The following is an 18,890-nucleotide window of genomic DNA, read 5'->3' as shown; positions in this document are numbered from 1 at the left end:
GCCAGCAATTCTCGCATTAGCTTCGGTGTCGATCCGCTGTCCAAGTACATGTAGTGATCCAGGTTTATGTCAACGTTGACAAGAGGGAACTTCAACTTCCAGAACCCTTTCCTTGAAATTTAAAAAAAAGCATTTGAAAAATAAGTGCACTGTCACTTTGTAAGCACATAATTAACTCGATTTCGCAGTGAATTTTCATCAGAATAGAAAGCCTGAGTCACAAGGTCACAGTCTAAAAAACAACTACGTGAGCAATGGCAAGCTCCGGCGCAGGCGCCGCACCTACCAAGCCCTGGGAGAAGCGCCAAGCAGCCGCCGCCCAAGCTAGTGAGCATTTTTCCCTTCTTTATGAGTCTCATCTTTGACCGATTAATGGTCTCTGTGGCTTACAGGCGGTGACATCTTGGCGTCTGCTGGCGTCACACCACAGTCCCCAGCGTCTACTGCCTCTCGACTGGCCTCAGGTAGCTCTGTAGTCTCTCCCACCGTAGCTCCTGGTAGTACGGGGTTGTTCACAGCCTCAGCGGCGACGAACGGGGCACCAGCGCTCGGCACCGCGCCTCAGTACGGAACTACGGGATACGGAGCAACAGGATATGGAGGCTACGGCGCGAGTGGCTACGGTACGGGGATGGGCTCAACGGGATATGGAGGTATTGGAGGATATGGAGGAGGTTACGGTGGGATGAGCTCGTATGGAGGACTCGGAGGTTACGGAGGTGGCTATGGAGGATACGGAGGTGGCTATGGAGGTTACGGCGGCATGTCGAGAATGGGCTACGGAGGCATGATGGGCGGTGGCATGGCAGACCCGAACAGCGGAGGTCTGGGATGGCTCAATAGCTTTAACCAGATTGTGAGCTCTATTGGCCAAATCACGGAGCTGCTCGGCATGAACGCAGAGGCGCTCAACTTCTGCATTGGTGTGTGGCAGTTTAAGTGTTTTTATCTTCTGTGCTAGCGTTGGGATGCTTACCACTTGTGTGTGCTGCTCAATGACAGGGAGCTTCGTCCACTTTCTTGAACGGATAGGAGCCGTGTGCGCTGGTATAGCGGCCATGCTAGCACCACGACCAACATTCCCGCCTGGTCATCCTCGACATGGTGAGCCTCCAGTGACTGAAGAGGAAGAAAAAAGCCGATTGCGTCGTGTGCGTATCGTCCAGTTCATGGTGAGCATGGCAGCGCTCACAGTCGTATACAAAGGTCTACGGTGGATCATGCGGCTGCGCTCCAGGGCGACACAAAAGCTGCTGGTCGCCCCACCGACTACCGGAATGGGACGTGATTTGGAGAACATTTTTCAGCGCACCGTGGGCGTCAAGCACTTTTAAAAGAATTTCAAGACCAAGTGAATAATTGTGTAACTGTAGACTTCCTTTTGGATATGGCATTTATTTCCTGGTCTTGTGTTTATCCACCGCTGATGGGCGGGATCAGAGCTACTTCGTCTCCGTCCTGCACTTCCACGTCGTCCTCCGAGTACTCGAGGTTACGCGCCAGAGTGATGCTCTCGATAGTGGCCGCAGCTTGTGGGTACTTTTCCATTAGCAGTCGACGCAGTGATGCTAGTGTGACGCTCTTACGATCGTCCGTCTCCAGCGTCTCCTCGCGCAGACCGATCTCCTCTCGCGCCGACGCGAAGTAGAGCACCTTGATCTTCATGATTATGTTTGCTTTGTGTACGATGTGTGTGGTACATCATTGGATCTTAGCTTCATGTAGAATTACGATAGATGCCAGAAGCTGATGGAACCAGTTTTAATATCAGTGGCGCTGTTGCTCCTAAAGGATATTGCTGGCTGCGTACAGATAAAAAAATAATGGTGCTCGAGTATTATTTGTCGTGGGTTTGCATTCATTATTACTCCAGCATTGCTCCTAAACGAGATTTTTATCGTGCGAAGGAGCTCAATAAATTCCGAGAAGCGCGGGCTCACAGTGAAGACTCCCCCTCGCAGGAAACGATCGATCTGATTCAGTGAAGACGCACTACTGTCACTAGTTATGGATATTTGTGTTCGGCGTCCCCAGCTCCAATGGCTGAGTGAGTGTCATTGTTCCGATTTGTCAACGACGAACCCCCCGTCACTATTGGCGGACGCGAATTCTTCTCTTCACTGTAAAGTGACAGTGGGCCGACGCAACATTGACATGTTATTTGCAATTTGATAAGGTCGTTAGAACGATAATTCCTGGAGAAATAGCGAATATTTTGCTGCAGGTTCGTTTAACGGGTATGTATTTGGTTGTGCGCGACCCTGCTGCATCCGAGAAAAGCCCAAGAAAAGAAAACTATCATTTCCAAAGATGAGCAAGTTGAAACCGTGCAATCCACGGCGCTTGCACGAGTTCAGTCAGTCAACTTCAGCGAGACACCCGGCCCAGCGAGTCCCCCCACTGTGTATCGGCAGCATTTTTCTATCAGCAAGTACAGTACTTCGTCACAATGTTACAAACTTTTGTAGCAACTTCTTTAGCTGGTGTTGCTGTGCATTTTCAATTTGCTGGAGAGATTTCGGTAGCGGTACTTCACCAGAAGTCACGGCTTGGTATTCAACAAATTTTATCCTCGGCAAAGCCACTGCATTGGCCGTGCATAGAGAAAAAGGAGTACATTGTTCCCAAGTACGCACTTCTGCGTGCACTTCTTCAATTTGCGTCACAATTTCAATAAACGCAGCTCTATCGATTTCCTCTTTTTCATGAGAAGACTCAGAAGTCGATGACGTGAAGAATCTAAAAAATGCCAGAAGAAGGTCTTCGTATTGATAACAGAATATCGAACCGTACAACGTGCTGAGAGCACGACAAAAACCTCCGTGGAAATCCATCACGTGCTTCCGTATACGATTGGATGGTTTATAAATGCGCAGCCCCCACTTCTGGAAAGCTTCTTCTACTGCAATCAGACCAGTAGCTGGTGACACCACTCGATTGTATTTCGTTATAGTAGAATGTCCTGGAGTGAGTGGGAAGAGTTTCCACTGGTTGCGTAGGTGCCGACAGATTTGGTGGAAGTAGCGACTGACTAAGCGCACATACAGGGCGTCGGAGTAGGTTAAATAACACGCAATATCGACAGCGCAATGCACTGGCATCGTCTCAAAGCGTCCAACTCGCACTCGTTTCTCAGGAGGAAAAGCTGCAAGCATATAATTGTTGTTGTCGCCGGTCTGATCGTCCAGTTTAATCTTAGTCATTGTCACCAACATATTGGAACAAATCGCTATTGCGGTTGGACTGTTCGTCTGGAAAATCTGAGGTGCACTGACAACGTGGAGACAGATTCCAACGTCCGAGAATACCAGAAGTTCGCGTCTTCCAGCGTCACACACAATGATCTCTCCATGAAGACCAGTTTCTACATCACACGGGGCGTCAAATACCGAGTAAATTACTGGTTGACGTTCATCGTTCGTAGCCAAAAACGGTGTCATTTCAGGTTCCGGAATGGGTCCACGACGACTTCCCCACTCCAATAGAGGCCTTCCTCTATCCGATAGTCTCTGGATGCGTTTGTTACCTTCATCACACACGAAATACTCGCCTTTTCCATTGACAGTTAGAGCACATGGGTTGACAAACTGTCCAAGTTTCCAGCCGTGTTGACCAATCACCTGGACAACATTCCCCGTTGCACTCACAGCTTGAATCCGATGATTCCCAGAGTCCACAATGGCAAGATGACCTCGTGGCGTGAACTTTACATCACTAATGCCTTTAAACTCCCCTCGTGCAGAGCCTGGACGTCCAAATGAGTGCTCTAACTCACCACTCCCGGAGAATATCTGGACGCGACTTGATTTTCCGTCAGCTACCGCGACTTCTCCTCTAAGATTCACAGCAGCCGCGACGGGATAGTTAAATTGACCTGGTCCAGAGCCGTGACTCCCGATAGTCCCCACAGGATTATTGTGGTTCAATAGCATCTTCATCTTTCCTGTATCATCACGTCCGAAGCTGACAGCGTACGCGTGCACACAGCTTTTGTCAATATCACATACTAATAGACACCGAGTCAAGGGATTCCAACAGATCCCACGACGTGAAGGCAACCTGCTGTCTTGTCCAGCGAATAAATTGGTATTTACGACAGTACCGTGTTGCTCAAGACGCTGTAGTCACGTCCACAGATCAGCGTGACTTTCAGCTCCATTTTTCTTTACCCAAAAGGATCTTTATTTGGTTACATGTATTTGTAATTAACGTTATTTTTAAACTTGTTCCCGTCCGTCTGAATGTAATTGGACGCTATCGTAAGTTACCGTTAGTTTATCCGCACGTTGTCTGGAGATGAATCCGAGATAGAGTGCGAGTACGAGGATACAGATCGCACACAGAACCATACTGATAAGGAAGAGAAGTGGCCAAGAGGCCAATAAACTGGGCAGGAATGGCAACACCATCCGTGCTACAGACGCAGACGCGCCGAATACGCCCATGAGAAAACCTTGAGGTCTTGAACCGAGCACTTTCGAGAATGCAGACACCACTACTGCCGAAGTTAACGGACACCCAATGCTCCAAACGAACACTTCAGCAACGACAAAGACGTTAAATTGAAGCTGAGAATGATCTTCATCCACGTCATCGCTTCGCGCGTTATTTACGTGCATGTCCGCACATAATGTCAAGAGAATTGCGTTGCCTACGAGTAGCATGGAGAAGCCGAAGAGTAAGAAACTCACGTCGGACACTTTCTTGCGTAGGAACTGTACGGAGCCGTAGGATACCAATCCCAGCAGACCAACTACAAGGTAGAACGTCGATGCATCTTGTGTTGCCTCCACCGAGTCCTGCTCCGCGGCAGTCATTCGGTTGGTCATTTCCAGGAAGAGCGGGACGTTGACAGTCTCGAAAATCGAGAGAATGCCACGAGCGATGAAGTTTAAGAAGATAAACGCCAACATCCCCACTGTCACCGCACGATCCGAGAGAATAGACGGTGCTATCTCTCTGTGAATAGCTTGTGATGCCTTCTTGTCAACGTCGATATCATTGACAACAACAGTTAGAGTCGTCTCGGTTGGCTTTGTGCTGCTCGGTGATGAAGTAGCTGTAGCCTCGACAATTGTTGGAGAGTCCGGAGCGTCATCGCGAGATATTGAGTCGTCGTAGATGAGGTTGTTAAAGACGATTGTGACCAAATTGAGTGCGACAAGCAGGAACCCTGGAGCTGTGAAGCGGTTAAACTGGATCAGATCGCCTCCCATCTTGATCTCTGTGTCCCCAACGACACTGCCGAGTCCTGGAGTTAACGCGTATGCTAGGAAAACCACTGTTGCAAACAGGGTGAAGTATTGAAGTCTCTGATCCACTCGTGTGAGCATCGCGATGTTAGCGCGACAAACACTTCGATTACCGGCGCCAAATCCGATGACAAATCGACTTAACGCAAGCACCGTTCTACTGTGTACTGACGGACTGTATGGCAAGATGTACAACACGTTCCCTAGTACTGCACACCCTCCAGCCACATTGTACAGCACTCGAAACGACGTGCGGTCACAAAGCCATCCGAACAAGAGCGACGAGAAGAACCTCCCCACACTGAAGAGGGCAGTGAGAAGACCGATATCCGTCATGCCCCCACCAAGTTCTTGTACATATGTAAACAGCGTCGGTAGTACGAGACCACGCGCGGCTTCAGCGCCAAACTCGGACAAGTGGATCAACACCATGTGCGCATACCACGACCGCACTCGACGCTCGGAATCCGCTTTAACTGCGGTGTTTTTAGACCGAATTTCCTTGGCTTTAGCAGCAGATTCATCGTTAATGACTTTCGTCGGGGACGTTATTGCCCCCATGAAGTCCAAATGTAGAGTACCATGCTCAACGCTTTCGACGACGTAAACGCCGTAAACTTCAGCCCGGACATCACAAATCCAACTGTTTTCTATTTTAATCCAATGCCGCAGCATGAATCTATTATAATTAACCAATCACCTCACCGAATTAGTCACCATCGCCTTTCGTATCAACAGACCCACTCCAGTCATTCACGAACGGACCTGCGAAGATGGACTGTACGTCTCCGTCGATGCTCATCGGCGCCAACTGGCCCAAGGAGGTTTTAGACAATCCGCTGTCTCTAGACGGCGACTCCTTGTCGCTCTCAGGCGCAGCCGACGCTGAATTTAGCCACTTAGATCACCGCAATGGCAAGCGCAACGTCTACAAGTTCGGCGGCACATCCGTGGGCAGTCCGTCGAGACTCTGCGGCCTTGTACGCATCGTCCGCGAGGAGAGAGATCGCGTCTTGGCCGTCGTAGTGTCTGCAATGGGCCACACGACCGATCATCTACTAGAAGCTGTAGCGTTCGCAGCGAAAGGAGACGCCGACAGCGCCTTGACAGTTGTGGACAAGATTCAGGCGCAGACGCTTGTGAACGCACATGATACACAGAAAGAACTTGAAGTGGCGGACATTGAGGACATGACTGAGGTCATTTTGAACCACTTTAAGCCTCTCCGTGAGCTGCTGTACGGTATCTGTCTCCTTCAGGAGCAGACAGCAGCAGCGACGGACACGGTGCTGTCATTTGGCGAACGTATCAGCGCCAATATCGTCGCCAAGCTGCTGAGTAAATCAGGCGTCGAGGCTTTCTTCCTGGACGCTAGAGACTGGCTAACCACAGACGACACCCATGGCTGTGCCAAGGTTCTCTTTGACGAGTCCAAGGAGAAGCTACAGCAGTTATCCGAGCACTGGAAGCCCAATACTTTACCGGTTATCACGGGCTTTATAGGTAGCACCCGAAGTGGTCGTACGACCACATTGGGACGTAATGGATCGGACTACACAGCCACTTTAGTGGGCTCTTCTCTGGGCGCCGACTACGTGTTAATTAACACCGATATCTCGGGTGTTATGACCGCAGATCCTTGTATTGTAGACCGTGCGGTGGCTCTCTCACATCTAAACCATCACGAAGCTCTGGAGCTTGCGGTATACGGCACTCGCATGTTCCACGCACGCACTATGGTGCCCCTAATTAAGGGCGACGTGACGATGCTTATCCGCAACACTATGGACCCGAAAGGCCACGGCACGTACATCAGCGGTGTCGGACGTTCGGGTACACGAGAGACCTGCACGACGTCTCTGGAGAACCTGGCGATCATCGAAGCTCGTACGCGTATCCTACAGGACGGCAGTACGGACCCTCATCAACAGGAGAACATCGGTGCTCGTGTGACCAAAGCTCTCGAAGAACTCAAAATCCCCGTGTGGCTCTCGATCCGTGGAGCTCACGGACAAGCCATCAGTGTCGTGGTGCCTCGTGGTGCTGAGGCCATCGCCTGTGCTGCTATCAATGCCGAGTTGAGTACTGAGATTGAGTCTCATGAAGTAGATCCTCTTAATTCCGAGTCGCCTGTGACGATGTTGTCCGTTGTGGCGGAAGATTTGTCCAAGGTCCCTTATAACCAGACCAAGTTCTTCGGCGCTCTAGCAGACGCAGGGATTGAAGTGCTAGCAGTCGGACAGGGGACCAGCTCGCGGTCTTTGAGTTGTGTCATCCGTGGGGTCGACACGAAGGTGGCAGTGCGTCGTGTACATGACGCGTTCAACGTCGATTATCTCGTCACCAACGTCGTCTTGTTAGGCTGCAACCACATTACCTTGGGCGTCGTACGTCAGCTCCAGAAACAGCAAGAACTCTACCGATATCAACACAAAACGCGCGTCAACATCGTGGGCTTCGGCTCCAATTGTTGCGACTTCCTGTACAACCCCAAGGGCTTTACATTCGAAGAGCTTATCACCCGTTTACAAGACTGTAAGAGCACTACTACCGTCGTGTCTGCATCTGTCAGTGTATCCAGTGCGTACGCTGGCGCTCCGTCGTTAGAGCAGCTGGATGAGCTTCAAGACTTGGCTATCCCCATCCTGATCGACTGCTCTGGGCAGGGCAACACTCAAGACCTGTACTCGGCGTGTATCGAACGTGGTATCCACGTCGTCGCGTCGAACGCACGCTCCGTGTGTCGTCTACCTCCGACCTCGTCACGTGAGAGTGTAGCCACTTCCCGTGCCAAAACTGGCCGCACCTTCTTCATGTACACTTCAACGATCGGTGCCAGTCTCCCAGTTATCGACACACTGGGCAACATCTTGCGTACAGGCGACCGCGTTCTTGGTATCGAGACGTCGTTAAGTGGGTCCATGAACTTCGTCGCTAATGAGGTCATGAAGGGCAAGAAACTTTCGGAAGCGGTGGGTCTAGTTCTTCGTAAAGGATACTGCGAACGGGACCCTCGTGAGGACTTTACCGGTACAGATATGGTCGCTAAGGTCGTCGTGTTGGCACGTGCTCTTGGTGTGCACATTAACCCGAACGCTGTCCAGTTGGAGCCTTTAATTCCTCAAAGTGTGCTCGATACGATCACGTGGTCTAACGACATGGAAGTGGACGACATTGTCTCGGGATTACAAGCTTACGATGAGGTTTTCCATGAGAAATATTACGCACCGGCTGTAGCAGAGAACAAGCGTCTCCACTATGTTGCCTCCATCGATCTGTCCAAGTTCCCTTCCATTCAAGCCAAGATTCAGCCTTTGCTGGTGAGTGAGGACCACCCAGCCTTTTACACTAAGGACAACGAGATCGCCTTTGGCTTCTCGTCGGTGCAGTACCCCAACTCATTGGTTCTTAAGGGCTCCGGTACCGGTGCCGCAGCTAGCGCCACCGGTGTCCTTCGTGACGTCCTGACTATCCTCAACTCGCTGAACGGCAAGAACGTCCACGTCTAAAATGACGCTGCGAGGAGTGCAGTTTGACTTGCAAGCCATAGTAAATGGCAACTACCATCGACCGACCATGTAAAGGGTACGCTCGTGGGTTGTAGCATTTAAATTCCATTCCTAAAGAAATGCAAATATACGTTTTTGAGAATGAATTACGAAAATAGCGTCAGAAATATTTTGAAAGAATCCGTTGTTTTGATCCGCTTCACTTAGGCCGACGTAGTGGGAGCTGTCGTAGCGTAGAGTGACGCCATAGGAGCAGTGGGCGTCAGGACGGGGACAATGACTGGCACGGTCGGTGAAATCATTGGAGAACCCGAGGTGGACGCTAAAGTAGCAGGAAGTGCGCTAAGCAAAGGCACAACGTAACCAATTAACGCACCAGTGTCCCCGCTTCTTGTCGCTGAAATGATACCCGCAGTGTTAGAAAGAACCCCAGGGATCGTCGCAACACGCGACAAGAGACTGGAAATGGCTTCCATGCTCAAGCCGGTCTCAGGGCTGTTTGTCATCATCTCTTAGATTGTCTGCGCAAGCTTCGTGCGGTCGCTCTTCGATAGGAGGACCTTGTTGAAGACATTGCTACTTTTACCGTAATTCGTGCTGGTGACCACACCGACAAGCACGAAAGTGCCAGCTCCTCGCAATCTGTGGGCAATGCCCTTCATTTGGTTATCTTGGGCCGTGATCACCGTGTTGGTATTGGTAAAAGTGCCACGTCCTCGCAATCCGGCGATTACGCCCTTCATTTGGTTGTCTTGAGCAGAGATCACCATGGTACTCGGCTGGTCAGCCGCCACGAAAGACAAGAGGTAAATGAGAGCTACGACTGAAGCAGTTGACATCTTCCAGGTAGTATCAAATCGACTTGAGGGGTTGGAGTCCAAACGAACAATGCGTTCATGGACCGCATGAATCGGAGGAACGGCGGAGAAAGTGCGCTGGGTTTTTGCTGGAGATTTCTAAGCAAGTAAGGATAGAACGGGTGGTACTTCGTTCTCAAGTAGTTTTGACTTAATCTAGTTAATGGACCCCGTAGAATCATTAGTTTTTCGTCTAGAAGTTGCTTTCAGCTTGAGCAGGAATTGTAAAGCTTCCACCCAGTCGTTACGTTTGGTCTTCTTGACTTCAGGGCTTTCACCATCTGCAACCTAATGATGAAAAGTGTTGTCAAATTTTAGGACCTCATCCTTTTCTAAAATCCATAACTTACCTCGAGATCCAACGTGCGGCTCTCTTCGTATTCAACTGAGAAACAATGTGGCGCCCGTTCTGGTTGCTTTGCGCGCTCGAAAACTCGAGTTTCCTGACCACTACAAACTCTCACGACAGAACGCGTCGGTATAGTCGCCTTCGGAACTGTCCGGTTCACTTGGCGGTAATGGAGATACTCGAGGTCCGAAGAGCACCAAACGAAGCGCACGTGGGGCTTTCCATAGCGTCCGTACTTAACAAACAAACTTCCACTGCATAAGAGCTCCATTCGTTTACGAATCAAGTCACTGCCCGACGTCTTAGGAGTAGAGCTCTCTTCCCCTTCCGTTGTCAAAGCAGCCCCTCGAACAGTCGTCTGCTTAGAATTAGGAACATCTTCCGAGATACTCGGGTTGCTATACTCTGATCGCTTGGAGACCTTGCGCATAGCTTCTGCTTTATTGCGTGCACTATGCAATCGGTTCGCTGACGGCCGATCATATTCGTGGGTCTCTGAGGCTTCGGTATCATTTTCACTGTCGCTGACACTGTTCCAATCCCCCACACTCCCCTTTTCGCTTTCGGACGTTCGAGGATGACGCTTCCGAAGACTTCCCGAATGTGATTTCGATCGAGAAATCGACTTCTTTGGCTCGTCAGATTTCGAAGACTCGGTAATTTTCTGAATTTGTTCTTTCAACAGTTCAGCCTCACGCTTTTGCTCTAGCAATCGCTGTTCGAGTATTTCCACTGTTCGAGTTTGCTTGGCCATGAGTTCTTGCAATTCAGTAGCAGTATTCGATGCGGAAAACGTTTTCTCTTTTAGAACTACCAGACATCCGAGAGCAGTGGCCATCCCCAATTCTCTGATCTCTTGTACAACCGCTTCATACAAAAGTCGATCCTCTCCAAACTCACCTTGACTAACTGGTTTGTCCAGTTCTTCACGTGGTAAGTCACCAGTGAGCAGTAGCCTTTCGACGATCTCCTCACACTGCATCCAGGCCACTTGATCCAATTTCTCTTGAGCAATCTTTGCTACAGTCAAAGCAGCTTGGGTCTCTTCTTGCGATAAGGTAAGACGCCGTCCCCATTGTTGTTCCTGTTTAGCAAAGTGAAGAGCTTGGTCTTTGATGTCGTTCTCAAGTTGGACTGCTCTCTGCAGTAGCTCAAGATTCGTTGTCTCGAGCTCAGCGTTGCGTTTTTCGACTACCTCCAAACGCTTCTCAGTGTCCACCTCGGTGTTCACTACAATATCCACAGTTACTTCAGAACAGCGTTGCATGAAGCGACAAGTCGAAATGGATTCATCCAGAAAATCAGTCTCCGGATTAAGTGTTGCTATGAACACCGACTTGCAATTACCGCCCAGACTGCCACGGAGTACAGATGTAAGCATCGAGTTGCGGTACGGAATGTGATACGTCTTTGACACTGCGTTCTTTTTGGTTCTAAGTGATAAGATCACCTGCATTTTTAACGTGTTAGAAAAAAACAAAATATTACAAATGTTTACCAAAAATAATTACCTGTTCAAGGTGGTGAAGAGAAAGGTTGATATGTTTGCCTTCAGACCGCATTCGTTGCGTCCCTTCTCGTTTGTAGACACGTTCAGAGCCCGCTAGGTCAACTAAGTGAAGCTTGGACGTGACGATTAAGTCCGAGTCCATTGGACGGGACTCGATCATGACACTGAAGATTGAATGCGAGCGCGATGATGCCTGCCAAAAAGCGTATGATCGTTTGAAAACGAGACCGACAACGACCTTACTCTCTCTTTTTTTACCTGGTTCATGGGGGTATCACTCGTAACGCGGTTCATGTTTCCAAGGAAGAGAAGGTTCAGAGCTTCTTCTTCGGATACGGCCTCAAAAACACTACAGCACAGCGGATCAGTTAGCATTCTGCATAACGATATAAAAATATGCAGGTTAACTAACCCCAAATTTCGGAAATGCATGTCTCCTTCGTCATCATCCATAAGATGAACTTTCGTCCACTCTTCAATCGGCTGATCCGTGTGAGAGCTTATAAAATATAAACATGAACAAGATTAGTGTCAATACTAACGATGATGACACCAACAACTTACCGATCCAGCAAGTCGTAGGCATTTTCATTGTAAATTTCAAGATAGGAAATATAACATGAATAGCGCATGTTTGGTCGCTTCTCGAATTCCTCAAAGATAGTGGAGAGTACACGAGGAATAATACCGCGGTCGGCATAGTGTTCACCTCCCGTGATTGTGTACGTCTTGCCCGAGCCAGTTTGCCCATAAGCAAGAATAGTCCCATTGTAGCCGTCCAAAGCACTGAACACGATATCCTACCGACAACACAAAAGTCAATCAACCTAAAACACAATTGAAGCGAAGATAAGGAGACACATACGAGGCAGACTTCGTTGAAAACCTGCTCCTGCGAGACGCTGGGATCAAAAACGTCATTATAGTGGAAGTCGACGCCATCACGCTGCTTCAGGTGCATTCGAGGCTGGTCGTCATCAGGAGGAGGAAACGCAATCACCGTTTTGCTAAATCGCCCATCGCCAACCCTTTCTATCAGACAACAAAAGAGCACCTTAGTTTCGTAGCATATCAGTTTAGTTTTAGCCCGCAAACGCAGCGCATACCGAGATCAAACTTAGCACAGTCATGTCCTCGGCGAGGAGGCCGCAACCGAGCGTAGGTGCCAATGTGCCACTTCACCATAGACTCCTATCACGCTGAACAAGTTGTCGCTTATTCGTACAAAATCAGAATGTAAAGACTGCACGAGTCGTTCTCCAAATTGGGAGTATCAAACGAAGAGTAATTTTAGTTGTCGAACTTTTATATAGCCCGTTGATGAGGGAAAGAAATGATTGAGACGTATGGCGTGTTAGTGCACGCTAACGTACATGTACAGTCAACGTACTGTGCTGAAGAAGCGTGGACATTCTAGGTAATTAGGGACACGATACGATGAGTTATTGAGGAAGAGCGCAATGAAGCTTAAAGAGCAACTATTTACCGGATTGAAGCTGTGACCAAAACGAGTTCGGTTTTGTCTTTCAAAAGTTATGTGCCGGTTTATGAGTGGGGTCCGAAAAGAGCATCGTAATTTTCCCTCTTTCATCTACTTGACGTCAATGCCGTCGCGAAGTCGAAGGGATGGCGGATAACAATACGGTGTCCGGATACTAGGCAATGTAGCTTCTTTTATCTCGTGCAGTTAGCTGCCCCCGATGATATTTTTTTCGTCTGAAGCGATCAAATTTGCAACGTATTCTGATTTCTGAAATGCTGTCACTTCAAGAAGAATTTGTACGCAAATCTGAATGTCGTAAAATTTAATTTACGGTAACATTGTCGTGAAAAGTGTTGCGAACTTTTGAGCAACTTTTGAATCCAGTCTATTAAACAAGTAATGAAAGGTGTTTTTATGGTGCAGTGTGAGTTTGTTAATGTTCCCTCTGTTGACTTGAAGTGAAAATATGAAGTGAATTGAGTTATCTAGCTGCTTTTTCTAGGGGTTCCTAGTGGTTTCTTAACTGCTATCGCGTTGGTTTCTGAAGGCCAACGTGCTTGCTTTTGACGACAGTGCGTCGACAGCAAACAACACTTCCCCCTTCGATGAAGCTGAAGTGCAGGGTCTACATTGTAGACCAGTTGAGGTCTTCCATGAGCTTCACTATCGCCGGAATGTCTTGGTTGTTGGTAAGAAATTGCTTTACGAATACTGGAACATCCTCGATCAGGTTCTGGACTGGTTCCCAGGAATTTTCCTCTTCTGTGAGACCTCTCCATTTGACAAGCAGGTCATGCGTCTTCGCCGTGCTATTGTAACGCGCTTCTTTGAGTTCCTCCACCACATGGCCTTCACTGTTGTGAGCTACTTAAGCGAGTAAATCTTCGGAAATTCCAAGTTCAGCGTCAGCAAAAAACTTTAGACGACTGGCGTGTGCTTCGCGACGCTCTCCGGTCAGCAAGTTTTCGACAACAAATATCCAATTGGACGAAGTATCAACCACACGTGCTGGGCCGCACCCTTTGACCCGTAGTTTAGAGCGACGGTGAGCCCAGACGTCTGCATAAAGAACGAAATCCCCAATAGCGAACTGCGCCATTTCAGAACTGCGCTTGGCTGCCTTTTTTCGACCATTTTTGCGTGCGAGGTTACGAGCTTCTGCCACGTTCTTGTGCATTTTTTCCAAAGCCTCCTTCGACTTCTTGAAGTTGACACCACGAATTTCTTTAATGTCTTCTATCGTCGCCGGCTCAACTCCAATTGGGGTGACGATCGGCTCCGCAGGGTTCATTGCTGGGATACCCGTCATGACCGTGACTGGCGCTACCCCATTCAATGATGAGAAAGGGATTGGTTGAGCACCAGCTGGACAATCTTTACCACCCTTGGCCACTCTGCTTCAGCTAATCGCCATTCGGAAAGCATTGCACGACAACAACGGAGCACCTCTCGCATCACCACCTCCACTGTACCATTGGCCCAGGGGCACCTGGCTGTGGTGAAGTGATGTTGGGCTCCGAGAGCTTGTTGCAAGGCTTGAATGATCAGATTCTTGAAATGTGTTCCTTGATCAGATACCCAAGTATGGCAAATTCCGAAAGCTGCAAACCAATCCAGTAATGCGTCGTAAGTAGTATCGGCGGTCGCTGAAAGTGCAGGAACTAGCCATACATAATTGGCTGCATCATCTTTTAATACAAGAACGTAATTTTGTCTAGTCGTGGGCTCACCAAGAGATAGGTATTCAAAATGGAGAACTTCATTCGGTTTTTCTGCGTGAAGGGCTTCGCCGAGCGGCCGGGGAAATGGTGGTCCCCCCGATATACTTGCGCAATGCAGGCACTTGGACACAAAAACTTTCACGTCTGCCACGAGGTCCGACCAAAAACACTTGTCCGCGATGTGTTTTAAAGTAACATCGGTGGTACGATGTCCTGTGGCTCCAAAGTGACCGATGATACACAGACGTAGCTGCAAATCCGTTGATACGTCCGGCACCCAAATTCGCCCGGAGAGATCACGTAGGATATTGTCCGCCCCTTTCACTAGTTCTGCCGGCATGTTATGATCCGCATTCTCGTGTGCTGTCTGGATATGACCTAGGGTAGGTCACACGATCGATTCATCCACTTGAGGTGAAGTAGGGAGAGATGTCAACCGATTTGCTGCCACCGTAGCGAAAGATGATCCCCAAGGGGACAGAAGATCCGCCCAAACATTGGCTTCCCCCGATATGTCGTGTATTTCATAGTCCAGCGACATTAACAACAGCGACCACCGGTGAAGTTTATCTGCCGTATATTTCGGAACCCAGAGAACACTGTTGTGGGCGCAAATATGTAGCGCAAATTCCTGTGGTCGGTATACAGATTAAATCCATCCGGACGACGAACGAGATAATCTGCTCGTTTGCAGGTTTCCACGATAGCAAAAGCCTCTTTTTCAACAATCGCCCAGCGCTTAGCCCCACAAAAAAAAGTCCCACTTAGCATCATGAGTGGCTCATGGTTTTGGCCCTCGAAATCTCGATTGAGATGATCCACTGGGCCTTGCGTGATCGCTGCGCCCCAATGTAAATCACTGGCATCCGCAAAAACACACAAACGTTTTTCAGGATCTGGATGCGCTAATGTCAGCGCATTTTCGAGCGCATCTTTGCAGTGTTGTAATCCAGCAATTTCTACGTTAGACCAGCCCACATCCTTTAGCACCACTCGTCGCACCATCGACTTTTTCCGACCACCAGCGGCAGCGTACAATTTTTCCATGAACACTACCAGTGGGTTGACCAGCTTGTTAAAGGCTGGGATTGACATGCGCATCCAATTGAGCGCGCATAAACTGTTGCAATTCTTGGCCCGTTGTCGGCGCAGGTAGATTGCGCAAAGCCAGGATTCGTGCTGGGTCATGCCGGACACCATCGCTTGAGACCACACGGCCGCACCAGAGCGCCTCAGTCATGAAAAACTTGCATTTCTAGGGCTTGAGCTTCAGACCGTTTTTAGCACAGATAGTAAGCACTTTCCGCAATATCTCCAGCAGTTTGTCCGGCGAATCTGCGTAACTGAGAAGGTCGTCAATCCAGATAAGAAGGTTGTTATTAAATAGATCTCCGAACATGGCTTGCACCGTGGACTGTACGTACGCCACACTGTTCGTTCACCCCATGAGGACACGAGTAGGAGTTATCACTCCCATTTCCGTGAGAATTGAGTAAATTTCCCGGCAATCGATCGCAACACCAAACTGCCAGAAACCTTTGAAAAAATCCACGGAAAAATAAAACTTGCAGCCCTTTAGTCGATCAAATTCGACTTCCAGTATGGGCATCGGCCAAACTACAGGTACAACACGCTTGTTCGCTTCCCGAACGTCGACTGTCATCCGGTGATCGTCGTCTTTTGGCACTACATGGGGTGGTGAACACCACTCACTGGATGGATTCCTGTAACAAAGGTCGGCATCGATCAGCATTTTCACGCGGCGAGCGAGAAACTCACGGTGAGCAGCTGAATATCGTCGTGAGTGACATCGAACTGGAGTCGCTTCGGGCTTGAGCTTGATACGCATTGGTGGCATATCGACAGGTGGATCACCACCCAGTGCCATACTAAACACGTCGATATGATCCTCTAACAGCTTCCGCACCTCCTCCAGAAACTCAGGAGACGCGCCTTTAGATTTAGCATCCTCAATGCCCTCTCTTAGCGCTGCCTTGACCTTTTCAACGTCTGAATTCGCCGCATTTGGCACAGAAAAACACGCAGCATCCTCGGCTGCACTCAGCCCTTTTTCTTCAGGCGTTAAATCCGTCTTTTGTATCCCGAAAGCGAATACATCTGCGTCACTGTCGGTCCCACCCAAATCGCTGAGATCGTATTCAGGCTGGACCCTCCGGGCAGACTCAATCAGTTTGAGCGGATCGTAGCCCAAACGTTCCATTACCGAATCAGACAGTAAGATATCTCCAACACGATCTGGCAACGGGTCCGGGGAGATCAAACAGCTCACATTTCTCAAGACCAGCGGACCGCCAGGCGTCTCGAACCGCAAGGAAAAAATCATTTCTTCTGTAATTGTGATAGGCGTAGTGCCAACCCCCTTTACAGCCTGTGGACGGCTCAAGTTCCTTCGTGGCAACCACACTTGATTTGCTCTGAGTTTTTCCACAAGGCACGGCGCTATCATGCTAACTTCAGCGCCGCTATCAGGCTTGATAATCGTATCAACACTGTCCATCACTCGACATGTCAGCGTCCTACTTAGCGATGAGTGGGTGGAATCCTGCAGCCGCGCTATACCCACGATCTTCTCTGGCCGATCTTTCTTGCCTGTTTTCCCCTCATATAGCTGCTCTGCCTCGGCAAAATCAGTGACCTGCGGACACTGGGATACCCGAGTGAGATAAATCGCTGTATTTAAAGCAGGAGCGCACATGGCGAGACACGTCACTACTGGGCCCTTTGTTCTTGCGATCACCTTGATCAGCTCGGCTCTTGCTGGCAGCAGCTTCGGCTTGCGACGAGGTTGCCGCACTTTTGTTCGTACCGTCACTAACTGCGTTCTCTTGCTTTCCAGTCCATTTACGGGAAGGTTTACCCCGCTGCTGCTGTTGGCTAGAGCTGCTGTTGTCTAACCGATTACTCGGGATGTGAGTTTCGAACTTCGTGAACTCCTCAACTTGAGCTCTAACCAGCGCAGAAATTCTGACACGTCCTTTTTTACATGTTTGCCAGCAGCGAGATCCAGATTATCCTTGATAGCTGAGCGAAAAACTTCAGGGCGCAATGCATCGACAAGATACCCCACGACTCGCTTAGGATCTTCATGGATAATGCTCTCCATGTTGACCCCATCCACAACCTTGTAAAAATCAGCGAGTAAACGAGACATTCTCGACTCTGCGCCCAGCAAGCTCACATCCATAGCTAACTTGCGCATCTCGATGTCCAGCCGCTTATACGCTGTGTAATCCGGATTTCGAGCGTCTAGAAAGTAGTTCTTCCAGTCATCTTCCGTGACTTGGGTTTCCTGTTTGAACAGTTTGAAACGGCAAATTCTCACTAACGTGCTCTGTTCTATGCAAGCTCCGATTGGCATGACGAAAACCTGAGTTTGCGTCCCTTGGTTCAAAACATCGATCCGTCGTTTACATACCATGTCGCTATCATGAAATCTCGTTTCTCTTTCTTTGAGCTTCCCCTATACAGGGGTGGCACTGGCATATTTGCACCAGTTGCTAACGTCACTGTCGGTGTCCTGTCCGGACAGCTCCGGTCTTCATCATTTCTCCCGCCGGACACAGCCATTGGGGTCTGAGCGAAAAGCCCCCACCGAGCTTCCACGTGCGGACGAACTGCTTCGGCTAGACTCTGTAGCCGCTGTCCTTGCTCGCCAAAAGCTGCCTCTGCAGCCTTAAGGAGTCGTAGCTGTTCCTCGATTTGCTTTCTCTGCTCAGCCATTTGACGGCGAAACTGTTCTTGCTGCTCCTGCAACTCCAGCTGTCTGTCATGTTGCTCTTGCAAGTATTCGGCCGTCTTGGACGCGATTACGTCCTGATGCTGCTGTACTTGGCTAATTTGCTCTACAGTAGCTTGATGGGCGGCTGCTGAACAATGCGCCAGTTGACCAATCTGGCGCCTTGTGTTGTGCTGGTCGGCGACGCTTCTCTGGACGGCCATTGTCGTCGTCGTTTCCTGCGTCACCCTGATATCTTCCCCACTCAGGATTGACATCCCCGCGAGGTCAGATGGGTTGACCATCGCTTCATCGCCCAGATCATGCTCCATAGCTCTCCGAAAGGAGCTAAAGAATTCTTTGTTCCCTCTGTTGACTTATGGTGAAAATATGAAGTGAATTGAATTATCTAGCTGTTTTTTCTAGGGGTTTCTAGTGGTTTCGTAACTGCTATCGCGTTGGTTTCTAAAGGC

The 18,890-nt window shown here is 49.3% G+C and overlaps 5 protein-coding genes across 5 annotated transcripts; 2 read left to right on the top strand and 3 right to left on the bottom strand.

The window, feature by feature from the left end:
• Positions 1-254: 254 nt before the first annotated feature.
• PITG_13927 (uncharacterized protein) lies at positions 255-1,367 on the top strand (the record flags this gene model as incomplete). The annotated part of the gene is made up of 4 exons (XM_002899548.1): positions 255-327; positions 393-464; positions 546-923; positions 1,003-1,367. The coding sequence occupies 4 exons, from the start codon at positions 255-257 to the stop codon at positions 1,332-1,334; spliced, it is 855 nt and encodes a 284-aa protein (XP_002899594.1).
• Positions 1,368-2,444: 1,077 nt separating this feature from the next.
• Positions 2,445-4,159, bottom strand: PITG_13926 (uncharacterized protein; the record flags this gene model as incomplete). Its single annotated transcript, XM_002899547.1, has 3 exons — positions 2,445-2,548; positions 2,618-4,066; positions 4,129-4,159. The coding sequence occupies 3 exons, from the start codon at positions 4,157-4,159 to the stop codon at positions 2,445-2,447; spliced, it is 1,584 nt and encodes a 527-aa protein (XP_002899593.1).
• A 58-nt stretch (positions 4,160-4,217) lies between these two features.
• Positions 4,218-5,684, bottom strand: PITG_13925 (Major Facilitator Superfamily (MFS); the record flags this gene model as incomplete). The annotated part of the gene is made up of 2 exons (XM_002899546.1): positions 4,218-4,955; positions 5,073-5,684. The coding sequence occupies 2 exons, from the start codon at positions 5,682-5,684 to the stop codon at positions 4,218-4,220; spliced, it is 1,350 nt and encodes a 449-aa protein (XP_002899592.1).
• A 341-nt stretch (positions 5,685-6,025) lies between these two features.
• On the top strand, positions 6,026-8,761 carry PITG_13924 (bifunctional aspartokinase/homoserine dehydrogenase, putative; the record flags this gene model as incomplete). The annotated part of the gene is made up of 1 exon (XM_002899545.1): positions 6,026-8,761. One exon carries the CDS (start codon positions 6,026-6,028, stop codon positions 8,759-8,761), a length of 2,736 nt encoding a protein of 911 aa, XP_002899591.1.
• Positions 8,762-9,950: 1,189 nt separating this feature from the next.
• PITG_13923 (kinesin-like protein) lies at positions 9,951-12,662 on the bottom strand (the record flags this gene model as incomplete). The annotated part of the gene is made up of 7 exons (XM_002899544.1): positions 9,951-11,417; positions 11,479-11,670; positions 11,736-11,826; positions 11,890-11,976; positions 12,042-12,277; positions 12,343-12,509; positions 12,584-12,662. 7 exons carry the CDS (start codon positions 12,660-12,662, stop codon positions 9,951-9,953), a joined length of 2,319 nt encoding a protein of 772 aa, XP_002899590.1.
• Between the last annotated feature and the right edge of the window lie 6,228 nt (positions 12,663-18,890).

Source organism: Phytophthora infestans, genomic scaffold (assembly GCF_000142945.1).
Source record: "Phytophthora infestans T30-4 supercont1.30 genomic scaffold, whole genome shotgun sequence".
Taxonomy (NCBI): Eukaryota; Oomycota; class Peronosporomycetes; order Peronosporales; family Peronosporaceae; genus Phytophthora; species Phytophthora infestans.
Note: the sequence above shows the minus strand (reverse complement) of the source record. Positions and strands in the feature narration are given on the sequence as shown.